This window comes from Crinia signifera, chromosome 5, assembly GCF_055691185.1.
Source record: "Crinia signifera chromosome 5, ASM5569118v1, whole genome shotgun sequence".
Lineage (NCBI taxonomy): Eukaryota > Metazoa > Chordata > Amphibia > Anura > Myobatrachidae > Crinia > Crinia signifera.
Window position 1 is genome coordinate 323057725 of NC_139221.1, and position 14072 is coordinate 323071796.

The following is a 14072-nucleotide window of genomic DNA, read 5'->3' on the forward strand; positions in this document are numbered from 1 at the left end:
CATTCTGATTGGTGACTCAATGAGTGCTGACATTCTGACTGGTGACTTACTGAGTGCTGACATTCTGATTGGTGACTGGCTGAGTGCTGACATTCTGATTGGTGACTCAATGAGTGCTGACATTCTGACTGGTGACTTACTGAGTGCTGACATTCTGATTGGTGACTCAATGAGTGCTGACATTCTGACTGGTGACTTACTGAGTGCTGACATTCTGATTGGTGACTCAATGAGTGCTGACATTCTGACTGGTGACTTACTGAGTGCTGACATTCTGATTGGTGACTTACTGAGTGCTGACATTCTGACTGGTGACTCACCGAGTGCTGACATTCTGACTGGTGACTCACCGAGTGCTGACATTCTGATTGGTGACTTACTGAGTGCTGACATTCTGATTGGTGACTCGCTCAGTGCTGACATTCTGATTGGTGACTGTCTAAGTGCTGACATTCTGACTGGTGACTCAATGAGTGCTGACATTCTGACTGGTGACTTACTGAGTGCTGACATTCTGACTGGTGACTTACTGAGTGCTGACATTCTGATTGGTGACTTACTGAGTGCTGACATTCTGACTGGTGACTTACTGAGTGCTGACATTCTGATTGGTGAATTACTGAGTGCTGACAGGCTGACTGGTGACTTACTGAGTGCTGACATCCTGCTTGGTGACTTACTGAGTGCTGACATTCTGATTGGTGACTCAATGAGTGCTGACATTCTGACTGGTGACTTACTGAGTGCTGACATTCTGATTGGTGACTGGCTGAGTGCTGACATTCTGATTGGTGACTCAATGAGTGCTGACATTCTGACTGGTGACTTACTGAGTGCTGACATTCTGATTGGTGACTCAATGAGTGCTGACATTCTGACTGGTGACTTACTGAGTGCTGACATTCTGATTGGTGACTCAATGAGTGCTGACATTCTGACTGGTGACTTACTGAGTGCTGACATTCTGATTGGTGACTTACTGAGTGCGGACATTCTGACTGGTGACTCACCGAGTGCTGACATTCTGACTGGTGACTCACCGAGTGCTGACATTCTGATTGGTGACTGTCTAAGTGCTGACAATCTGACTGGTGACTCAATGAGTGCTGACATTCTGACTGGTGACTTACTGAGTGCTGACATTCTGACTGGTGACTTACTGAGTGCTGACATTCTGATTGGTGACTTACTGAGTGCTGACATTCTGACTGGTGACTTACTGAGTGCTGACATTCTGATTGGTGAATTACTGAGTGCTGACAGGCTGACTGGTGACTTACTGAGTGCTGACATCCTGCTTGGTGACTTACTGAGTGCTGACATTCTGATTGGTGACTCAATGAGTGCTGACATTCTGACTGGTGACTTACTGAGTGCTGACATTCTGATTGGTGACTGGCTGAGTGCTGACATTCTGATTGGTGACTCAATGAGTGCTGACATTCTGACTGGTGACTTACTGAGTGCTGACATTCTGATTGGTGACTCAATGAGTGCTGACATTCTGACTGGTGACTTACTGAGTGCTGACATTCTGATTGGTGACTCAATGAGTGCTGACATTCTGACTGGTGACTTACTGAGTGCTGACATTCTGATTGGTGACTTACTGAGTGCTGACATTCTGACTGGTGACTCACCGAGTGCTGACATTCTGACTGGTGACTCACCGAGTGCTGACATTCTGATTGGTGACTTACTGAGTGCTGACATTCTGATTGGTGACTCGCTCAGTGCTGACATTCTGATTGGTGACTGTCTAAGTGCTGACATTCTGACTGGTGACTCAATGAGTGCTGACATTCTGACTGGTGACTTACTGAGTGCTGACATTCTGACTGGTGACTTACTGAGTGCTGACATTCTGATTGGTGACTTACTGAGTGCTGACATTCTGACTGGTGACTTACTGAGTGCTGACATTCTGATTGGTGAATTACTGAGTGCTGACAGGCTGACTGGTGACTTACTGAGTGCTGACATCCTGCTTGGTGACTTACTGAGTGCTGACATTCTGATTGGTGACTCAATGAGTGCTGACATTCTGACTGGTGACTTACTGAGTGCTGACATTCTGATTGGTGACTCAATGAGTGCTGACATTCTGATTGGTGACTCAATGAGTGCTGACATTCTGACTGGTGACTTACTGAGTGCTGACATTCTGATTGGTGACTCAATGAGTGCTGACATTCTGACTGGTGACTTACTGAGTGCTGACATTCTGATTGGTGACTTACTGAGTGCTGACATTCTGATTGGTGACTTACTGAGTGCTGACATTCTGATTGGTGACACTGAGTGCTGACATTCTGACTGGTGACTTACTGAGTGCTGACATTCTGATTGGTGAATTACTGAGTGCTGACAGGCTGACTGGTGACTTACTGAGTGCTGACATCCTGCTTGGTGACTTACTGAGTGCTGACAGGCTGACTGGTGACTTACTGAGTGCTGACATCCTGCTTGGTGACTTACTGAGTGCTGACATTCTGACTGGTGACTTACTGAGTGCTGACATTCTGACTGGTGACTTACTGAGTGCTGACATTCTGACTGGTGACTTACTGAGTGCTGACATTCTGATTGGTGACTTACTGAGTGCTGACATTCTGACTGGTGACTTACTGAGTGCTGACATTCTGACTGGTGACTTACTGAGTGCTGACATTCTGATTGGTGACTTACTGAGTGCTGACATTCTGACTGGTGACTCACTGAGTGCTGACATTCTGACTGGTGACTTACTGAGTGCTGACATTCTGATTGGTGACTTACTGAGTGCTGACATTCTGACTGGTGACTCACCGAGTGCTGACATTCTGACTGGTGACTCACCGAGTGCTGACATTCTGATTGGTGACTTACTGAGTGCTGACATTCTGATTGGTGACTCGCTCAGTGCTGACATTCTGATTGGTGACTGTCTAAGTGCTGACATTCTGACTGGTGACTCAATGAGTGCTGACATTCTGACTGGTGACTTACTGAGTGCTGACATTCTGACTGGTGACTTACTGAGTGCTGACATTCTGATTGGTGACTTACTGAGTGCTGACATTCTGACTGGTGACTTACTGAGTGCTGACATTCTGATTGGTGAATTACTGAGTGCTGACAGGCTGACTGGTGACTTACTGAGTGCTGACATCCTGCTTGGTGACTTACTGAGTGCTGACATTCTGATTGGTGACTCAATGAGTGCTGACATTCTGACTGGTGACTTACTGAGTGCTGACATTCTGATTGGTGACTGGCTGAGTGCTGACATTCTGATTGGTGACTCAATGAGTGCTGACATTCTGACTGGTGACTTACTGAGTGCTGACATTCTGATTGGTGACTCAATGAGTGCTGACATTCTGACTGGTGACTTACTGAGTGCTGACATTCTGATTGGTGACTCAATGAGTGCTGACATTCTGACTGGTGACTTACTGAGTGCTGACATTCTGATTGGTGACTTACTGAGTGCGGACATTCTGACTGGTGACTCACCGAGTGCTGACATTCTGACTGGTGACTCACCGAGTGCTGACATTCTGATTGGTGACTGTCTAAGTGCTGACAATCTGACTGGTGACTCAATGAGTGCTGACATTCTGACTGGTGACTTACTGAGTGCTGACATTCTGACTGGTGACTTACTGAGTGCTGACATTCTGATTGGTGACTTACTGAGTGCTGACATTCTGACTGGTGACTTACTGAGTGCTGACATTCTGATTGGTGAATTACTGAGTGCTGACAGGCTGACTGGTGACTTACTGAGTGCTGACATCCTGCTTGGTGACTTACTGAGTGCTGACATTCTGATTGGTGACTCAATGAGTGCTGACATTCTGACTGGTGACTTACTGAGTGCTGACATTCTGATTGGTGACTGGCTGAGTGCTGACATTCTGATTGGTGACTCAATGAGTGCTGACATTCTGACTGGTGACTTACTGAGTGCTGACATTCTGATTGGTGACTCAATGAGTGCTGACATTCTGACTGGTGACTTACTGAGTGCTGACATTCTGATTGGTGACTCAATGAGTGCTGACATTCTGACTGGTGACTTACTGAGTGCTGACATTCTGATTGGTGACTTACTGAGTGCTGACATTCTGACTGGTGACTCACCGAGTGCTGACATTCTGACTGGTGACTCACCGAGTGCTGACATTCTGATTGGTGACTTACTGAGTGCTGACATTCTGATTGGTGACTCGCTCAGTGCTGACATTCTGATTGGTGACTGTCTAAGTGCTGACATTCTGACTGGTGACTCAATGAGTGCTGACATTCTGACTGGTGACTTACTGAGTGCTGACATTCTGACTGGTGACTTACTGAGTGCTGACATTCTGATTGGTGACTTACTGAGTGCTGACATTCTGACTGGTGACTTACTGAGTGCTGACATTCTGATTGGTGAATTACTGAGTGCTGACAGGCTGACTGGTGACTTACTGAGTGCTGACATCCTGCTTGGTGACTTACTGAGTGCTGACATTCTGATTGGTGACTCAATGAGTGCTGACATTCTGACTGGTGACTTACTGAGTGCTGACATTCTGATTGGTGACTCAATGAGTGCTGACATTCTGATTGGTGACTCAATGAGTGCTGACATTCTGACTGGTGACTTACTGAGTGCTGACATTCTGATTGGTGACTCAATGAGTGCTGACATTCTGACTGGTGACTTACTGAGTGCTGACATTCTGATTGGTGACTTACTGAGTGCTGACATTCTGATTGGTGACTTACTGAGTGCTGACATTCTGATTGGTGACACTGAGTGCTGACATTCTGACTGGTGACTTACTGAGTGCTGACATTCTGATTGGTGAATTACTGAGTGCTGACAGGCTGACTGGTGACTTACTGAGTGCTGACATCCTGCTTGGTGACTTACTGAGTGCTGACAGGCTGACTGGTGACTTACTGAGTGCTGACATCCTGCTTGGTGACTTACTGAGTGCTGACATTCTGACTGGTGACTTACTGAGTGCTGACATTCTGACTGGTGACTTACTGAGTGCTGACATTCTGACTGGTGACTTACTGAGTGCTGACATTCTGATTGGTGACTTACTGAGTGCTGACATTCTGACTGGTGACTTACTGAGTGCTGACATTCTGACTGGTGACTTACTGAGTGCTGACATTCTGATTGGTGACTTACTGAGTGCTGACATTCTGACTGGTGACTCACTGAGTGCTGACATTCTGATTGGTGACTCGCTCAGTGCTGACATCCTGCTTGGTGACTTACTGAGTGCTGACATACTGATTGGTGACTGGCTGAGTGCTGACATACTGATTGGTGACTGGCTGAGTGCTGACATTCTGACTGGTGACTTACTGAGTGCTGACATTCTGACTGGTGACTTACTGAGTGCTGACATTCTGACTGGTGACTTACTGAGTGCTGACATTCTGACTGGTGACTCACTGAGTGCTGACATTCTGACTGGTGACTCACTGAGTGCTGACATTCTGACTGGTGACTTACTGAGTGCTGACATTCTGACTGGTGACTTACTGAGTGCTGACATTCTGACTGGTGACTTACTGAGAGCTGACATTCTGACTGGTGACTCACTGAGTGCTGACATTCTGACTGGTGACTCACTGAGTGCTGACATTCTGACTGGTGACTCACTGAGTGCTGACATACTGATTGGTGACTGGCTGAGTGCTGACATACTGATTGGTGACTGGCTGAGTGCTGACATTCTGACTGGTGACTTACTGAGTGCTGACATTCTGACTGGTGACTTACTGAGAGCTGACATTCTGACTGGTGACGTGCTGACATTCTGACTGGTGACGTGCTGACATTCTGACTGGTGACTTACTGAGTGCTGACATTCTGACTGGTGACTCACTGAGTGCTGACATTCTGACTGGGGACTTACTGAGTGCTGACATTCTGACTGGTGACTGGCTGAGTGCTGACATTCTGATTGGTGACTCACCGAGTGCTGACATTCTGACTGGTGACTTACTGAGTGCTGACATTCTAATTGGTGACTCACTGAGTGCTGACATTCTGATCTGTGACTTAGCGAATGCCGTCATTCTGACTGGTGACTCGCCGAGTGCTGACATTTTGATTGGTGACTCAGTCAGTGCTGACATTCTGACTGGTGACTTACTGAGTGCTGACATTCTGACTGGTGACTGAGTGCTGACATTCTGATTGGTGACTGAGTGGTAACTCATTGAGTGCTGATTGGTGACCTTCTCAGTGCGGACATCCTGATTGGTGACTTACTGAGTGCGGACATCCTGATTGGTGACTTACTGAGTGTGGACATTCTGATTGGTGACTTACTGAGTGCTGACATTCTGATTGGTGACACTGAGTGCGGACATTCTGATTGGTGACACTGAGTGCGGACATTCTGATTGGTGACTTACTGAGTGCTGACATCCTGCTTGGTGACTTACTGAGTGCTGACATCCTGCTTGGTGACTGAGTGGTGACTCACGGAGTGCTGATTGGTGACTTACTGAGTGCGGACATCCTGATTGGTGACTGAGTGGTGACTCACGGAGTGCTGATTGGTGATTTACCGACTTACCATACCCTGTGCTCTCCCACCTGCCGCACTTACACAGAGCGGAGGATAATTACTTGCTGTTGCTGATTTAACCCAACATAAATACAGCCTCACATTAACCATCCTACTTAATGCAGATTGGCACAATTACAACTCATTTAGTTTATTGTATACTTCTAACTGCGCCAAAGACAGATTCAGCATTAGGCAGATGAGGACTAAGAATAGAACGGGGTGATTAGTGCTGCGTAACATGTCTTCTCCTTCCGGGCTGGAGCACACACGTGTTTTCCGTCATGCTCTATAAGGTGTACTGCGCGTCTGTAACACGCTAATAAGCCACATCCAAATGCTGCCCGGAGACTTGGAACTGCAACATGCCTGATTGCACAAATGAGTATTCATATTCACAACACCGCAAGACAGCACAAAAGTCAAAAGTCTACTGTCTACCTAATAAATCACACCCATCTCTATCATGTCTATCATAATCTTTCCGGGTAAGTTTTGTGATGTAGGCCACAGTATATAGATGAGGCCGCACCAATGACCTATACAGAACTGAGCACAGTATCTAGATGAGGCCGCACCAGTGACCTATACAGAACTGGACACAGTGCTCTAGATGAGGCCGCACCAGTGACCTATACAGAACTGGGCACAGTATCTAGATGAGGCTGCACCAGTGACCTATACAGAACTGGGCACAGTATCTAGATGAGGCCACACCAGTGACCTATACAGAACCGGGCACAGTATCTAGATGAGGCTGCACCAGTGACCTATACAGAAACGGGCACAGGATCTAGGTGAGGCCGCCCCAGTGACCTATACAGAACTGGGCACAGGATCTAGATGAGGCCGCACCAGTGACCTATACAGAACTGGGCACAGTATCTAAATGAGGCCGCACCAGTGACCTATACAGAACTGGGCACAGTATCTAGATGAGGCCGCACCAGTGACCTATACAGAACTGGGCACAGTATCTAGATGAGGCCGTACCAGTAACCTATACAGAACAGGACACAGTATCTAAATGAGGCCGCAGCAGTGACCTATACAGAACTGGGCACAGTATCTAGATGAGGCCGCACCAGTGACCTATACAGAACTGGACACAGTATCTAGATGAGGCCGTACCAGTGACCTATACAGAACTGGACACAGTATCTAGATGAGGCCGTACCAGTGACCTATACAGAACTGGGCACAGTATCTAAATGAGGCCGCACCAGTGACCTATACAGAACTGGACACAGTATCTAGATGAGGCCGTACCAGCAGGGCCGGCTCTACCACTAGGCAGCTTTAGGCATCTGCCTAGGGCGCCGGGATCTGGGGGGCGCCACCAAGTCTGCAAATCAAAAAATCAAGGATGTCTATGAGGATCCTTGTAGTATTTAATGCAGGCAGCGGCTGTGGAACTTCTAAGACCTCACCTCTATACTTTCCCTTGAGTCATGGGGCCTTATTTTGGTTCATTCTTTCTGACAAAATCCTTCTTAGATGGGCAAAACCATGTGCACTGCAGGTGGGGCAGATGTAACATGTGCAGAGAGAATTAGATTTGGGTGGGGTTTTACTTCAAAGTGAGATCTATATTGCAGTGTAAATATAAAGCAGTCAGTATTTTCCCTGCACAGAAACAAAATTACTCACCCAAATCTAATTCTCTCTGCACATGTTACATCTGCCCCCCCCTGCAGTGCACATGGTTTTGTCCATCTAAGAAGGATTTTGTCAGAAAGAATGAACCAAAATAAGGCCCATACTTCCTACATTGCTGCCCCTTCTCCTTGTACTCTGTTGTGGGTGCAGAGGACCTCCAGGAAAAGCAGGGGACTTGGCCACCTTCACAGGGGAGGGGGGGGGAGTAGGTTGAAGTTTTGCCTAGGGTGCTGAGAAGCCTTGCACCGGCCCTGCGTACCAGTGACCTATACAGAACTGGGCACAGTATCTAGATGAGGCCGTACCAGTGACCTATACAGAACTGGGCACAGGATCTAGATGAGGCCGCACCAGTGACCTATACAGAACTGGGCACAGTATCTAAATGAGGCAGCACCAGTGACTTGTACAGAACTGAGCACAGTATCTAGATGAGGCCGCACCAGTGACCTATACAGAACTGAGCACAGTATCTAGATGAGGCCGCACCAGTGACCTATACAGAACTGAGCACAGTATCTAGATGAGGCCACACCAGTGACCTATACAGAACTGGGCACAGTATCTAGATGAGGCCGCACCAGTGACCTATACAGAACTGGACACAGTATCTAGATGAGGCCGTACCAGTAACCTATACAGAACTGGGCACAGTATCTAAATGAGGCCGCACCAGTGACCTATACAGAACTGGACACAGTATCTAAATGAGGCCGCACCAGTGACCTATACAGAACTGGGCACAGTATCTAGATGAGGCCGCACCAGTGACCTATACAGAACTGGGCACAGTATCTAGATGAGGCCGCACCAGTGACCTATACAGAACTGGGCACAGTATCTAGATGAGGCCGCACCAGTGACTTATACAGAACTGGGCACAGTATCTAGATGAGGCCGTACCAGTAACCTATACAGAACAGGACACAGTATCTAAATGAGGCCGTACCAGTGACCTATACAGAACTGGGCACAGTATCTAAATGAGGCCGCACCAGTGACCTATACAGAACAGGACACAGTATCTAAATGAGGCCGCACCAGTGACCTATACAGAACTGGACACAGTATCTAGATGAGGCCGTACCAGTGACCTATACAGAACTGGACACAGTATCTAAATGAGGCCGCACCAGTGACCTATACAGAACTGGGCACAGTATCTAGATGAGGCCGTACCAGTGACCTATACAGAACTGGGCACAGTATCTAGATGAGGCCGCACCAGTGACCTATACAGAACTGGGCACAGTATCTAGATGAGGCCGCACCAGTGACCTATACAGAACTGGACACAGTATCTAAATGAGGCCGTACCAGTGACCTATACAGAACTGGGCACAGTATCTAGATGAGAAATATACAGATGTTAGGAAGGTGCTTGTACGCCACCCCGGCACTTACCGCTGACATTCTCCCGCATGTAGAATGAGGTCCTCATTGTCCTTGGCGCTTATTGCCAGCTCGTGCTCTGTAGAGTTGTATACATCAAGGAGGAGATGGCACTGCCTGGTGCTGCATAAAACAAGAGACCAGCGTCATCAGGGGGTGGATACAGATACAGAGACCAGCGTCATCAGGGGGTGGATACAGATACAGAGACCAGTGTCATCAGGGGGTGGATACATATACAGTGACCAGCGTCATCAGGGGGTGGATACAGATACAGAGACCAGCGTCATCAGGGGGTGGATACAGATACAGAGACCAGCGTCATCAGGGGGTGGATACAGATACAGAGACCAGCGTCATCAGGGGGTGGATACAGATACAGAGACCAGCGTCACCAGAGGGGGAATACAGATACAGAGACCAGTGTCATCAGGGGGTGGATACATATACAGTGACCAGCGTCATCAGGGGGTGGATACAGATACAGAGACCAGCATCATCAGGGGGTGGATACAGATACAGTGACCAGCATCATCAGGTAGTGGATACAGATACAGTGACCAGCATCATCAGGTAGTGGATACAGATACAGAGACCAGCATCATCAGGGGGTGGATACAGAGATCAGGGGGTGGATACAGATACTGGGACCAGCGTCATCAGGGGGTGGATACAGATACAGAGACCAGCGTCACCAGAGGGGGAATACAGATACAGAGACCAGTGTCATCAGGGGGTGGATACATATACAGTGACCAGCGTCATCAGGAGGTGGATACACATATAGTGACCAGCATCTTCATTAATAAATACAGAGACAGACACAGTCGTCATCAGGGAATGTCACCTTCCCAAATTTGCCCAGTTCCCCAGTGTAGTTGGTGGCCCGTGTGCTTGTTGGCTGATTGGTGGCGAATAGCCTCAGGTGTGGCCCTGCCAGAGACTGTACAGCAGTCCCCTGCATCCCCCAACAGTTCATGCTCCCAAATACTGTACATACATATACTGTATATAAGCTCAGATACCACTCTACACTGGCTGTATCCTCTTACTTCTGCGGCACACCTCTGCCCACCATAAGCTTCTTACCTGCGACTGAACTACAGACACAAGAGTCATTTACAAATACATCTGTTACTACTTGTACACCTAGCTACACATGACATTACTATTGCTACAGCAAATGACACTGCATTTTGGTAATATACGGCTACAGCTATTGTAACTACCCAACTATAACCTGACAACAGATACAGCCGCTGTATCTTTCTGCTGGAGGTGGCTTGTGGTCTAGGCTCTACCCACCACATCTGGTGGGACGGCCCAGTTTGAGTCCTTTTCTGGGAAAAAGTGTGAGCTCTGTGCACAAGGAGGAGAGGACGGGACACCTCGACTTAATTACCGGGGCCAGGACCTGCTGCAACACCTTCATAGTGCTGACAAAGCTGTCATTCCCATCCACTCGAGATCCACCTTCCCACTCACACTCCATTAATGCTCACAGGTTCTCAAACTCGGTCCTCGGGACTCAACGCGTTTCATGTTTTCCAGATGATCTGTGCGTTTTTAAAATGTGACAGTCGGTGATACACAATCCACCTGCCGGGTGATCTGGAAAACATGACCCGAGTGGGGTCCTGAGGACCGATTTTGAGAACCGCAGACATGGATGTTCTCTTCTTATCAGGGTCTGATAAAGGTGAGGACCAACTGGGAGCAATGATTAGAATGTACAGCCATGTTCCTGCTACCTCCATCACTATGGAGATGTCAGTAAGACCATACTAGATGCCACCAGATGATCTACTCAGTATTCTCCTAACCTGGCCTTCTTTTCTATCTCCCCTTAATTCTTGCAGTGCGTTGTACCGTGCCTTCTAGAACGCCGACTCCCTGCGGCCAAGCAGGTGATACTGTTCTCGGGACATGTCTTTGAACAAGCCCTTGCAGCCTCTTCGGTTGTTCTACAGGCGCCTGTCTGTTCTCACTGTTGTACCTGTCTACTTTGTCATTTCTCTGTTGAATAATTCAATAAAAAAAAAAATACATAGAATAGGGGAAAAAAATATTTGGCCGCTGCTTTCACCGTTTAAGCGATCAGCAGCCTTTCCTGCTGAGCGGGTCCATTTTTCTATTAGCCCCTCAGACAGCTCCGGCTGAGTAAGCAGCGTGACGCCATTTCCCCGCCATGCCTTGTTTTATTCCGTTGAGTAAATTGCTTCTAGCGTAATTGAACTTTCTGCTGTCATAATCAGATGTGCGGGAGAATAAATCCCAGAGATCCATTGCTCAGGAACAAATCATTTGACCTCCATTTTTCCTCAGAAGGGATTATTGGAGGTGGCCATTTTGTGGTAATGCAAGCCTATCACTTCACTAAGAAATGGCGGCATCAGTAAAGGCCGCTGGCTCACAGAGCTAAGACAGTATACTTAGGAATATAGGAGAGGGAACCTGACGATTGGATAGTCATCTAGATTAGGCTGTGGTTATAAGGTTAAACCATTATTAATTGGGAAATTAAGGGGGGGGGGGGGAATATGTTGCTTTTAAAAACTATAAAAATAAACAACTATGGCGCGTACTGTATAACCGAGATACTTGCTGTATAATTAGAAATATATATTAACCCGTTTATATTACTCGATAACATTATTATACAGCACAAACCACAACAATTTTTTACGATTTCGGGCAAAAGAGGTCACAACTCGTCAGCGTTTAATTACGGCTAATCCTTTTCTAAGAGATAAATGAAACCCGTCCTAGCTGGATTAGGAACGGTCATAATTACACTTTGGGCTGCTTAAGACAATTAAAGAGAACTCTAAATGAGGTCTGTAATATAAGGGGAGGGGTTAAGACACTGGCAGGTAGCAGGGTGGGGGGGGTCTCACCTGGTTGCAGGAAGCGTGCTGACCCGTGTGAAAAACACAGAGGGTTCTACGTCCACGTGCAGGCCGAGGGAGAGGTTCCGGTAATACCCTTCAGCATGGCCCGGTCCTCCGGAGTATTTGAAATGCAAAATCCCTTCAAGAGTCTGCGGAGAGAAAACAGAGGTGTGATATCTGTCAGAGACTAATCCTGAGCAGGTGCAGGGTTTCTGCCTAGTGTGTATATATATATATATATATATATATATATATTGTAGAACTGGCACACACAACCTTCACAGACCAACTGCTGGGGTGCCACACTCAGGCCGCAATCCCGGGTGTCACAGCCCCAGAAGATGCCCCATCTTCTGGGGCTGTGACCCACCCATTCATTTGGTCTTGACAAAGGGCCCGGTGTGGCTCGAAATGTCGACATAATACCTGAGACTTTGGTGATGTATAAAATGTTTACTTGCATCAAAAATCGTGAAGACTGGTGAGTGCTCTCTGAACAAATTGTGTGTGTGTGTGTGTGTGTGTGTGTGTAAAATTAAACCGTTTTATTCAGATAATTAGCTCATATTTAAGCCCTTCAGATTTATTATTTTACATGCACACGTCCTCCAGATAATCAATTCAGCCTGCTGGTATAAAGATGTGGCTGAGAGGTGCAGACACTGCGCCTGCTGGTATAAAGATGTGGCTGAGAGGTGCAGACACTGCGCCTGCTGGTATAAAGATGTGGCTGAGAGGTGCAGACACTGCGCCTGCTGGTATAAAGATGTGGCTGAGAGGTGCAGACACTGCGCCTGCTGGTATAAAGATGTGGCTGAGAGGTGCAGACACTGCGTCTGCTGGTATAAAGATGTGGCTGAGAGGCACAGACACTCCGCCTGCTGGTATAAAGATGTGGCTGAGAGGTGCAGACACTGCGCCTGCTGGTATAAAGATGTGGCTGAGAGGCCCGGACACTCCGCCTGCTGGTATAAAGATGTGGCTGAGAGGTGCAGACACTCTGCCTGCTGGTATAAAGATGTGGCTGAGAGGCCCGGACACTCCGCCTGCTGGTATAAAGATGTGGCTGAGAGGTGCAGACACTGCGCCTGCTGGTATAAAGATGTGGCTGAGAGGTGCAGACACTACGCCTGCTGGTATAAAGATGTGGCTGAGAGGTGCAGACACTGCGCCTGCTGGTATAAAGATGTGGCTGAGAGGTGCAGACACTGCGCCTTCTGGTATAAAGATGTGGCTGAGAGGTGCAGACACTGCGCCTGCTGGTATAAAGATGTGGCTGAGAGGTGCAGACACTGCGCCTGCTGGTATAAAGATGTGGCTGAGAGGCACAGACACTCCGCCTGCTGGTATAAAGATGTGGCTGAGAGGTGCAGACACTGCGCCTGCTGGTATAAAGATGTGGCTGAGAGGCCCGGACACTCCGCCTGCTGGTATAAAGATGTGGCTGAGAGGTGCAGACACTCCGCCTGCTGGTATAAAGATGTGGCTGAGAGGCCCGGACACTCCGCCTGCTGGTATAAAGATGTGGCTGAGAGGTGCAGACACTCCGCCTGCTGGA

General features: G+C 47.8%; 1 protein-coding gene across 2 annotated transcripts in view; it reads right to left on the reverse strand.

Annotated features, from left to right (window-relative positions):
* The window catches only part of TRAPPC9 (trafficking protein particle complex subunit 9), a 434372-nt gene that overhangs the window by 271448 nt on the left and 148852 nt on the right, over positions 1-14072 (reverse strand). For both annotated transcript variants that reach the window (XM_083144897.1, XM_083144898.1), the window contains exons 18-19: positions 12521-12663; positions 9636-9746 (exon numbers count right to left, since the gene is read on the reverse strand). In XM_083144897.1, coding sequence (XP_083001023.1) covers positions 9636-9746; positions 12521-12663 — 254 coding nt within the window. The remainder of the gene's footprint in view (positions 1-9635; positions 9747-12520; positions 12664-14072) is intronic.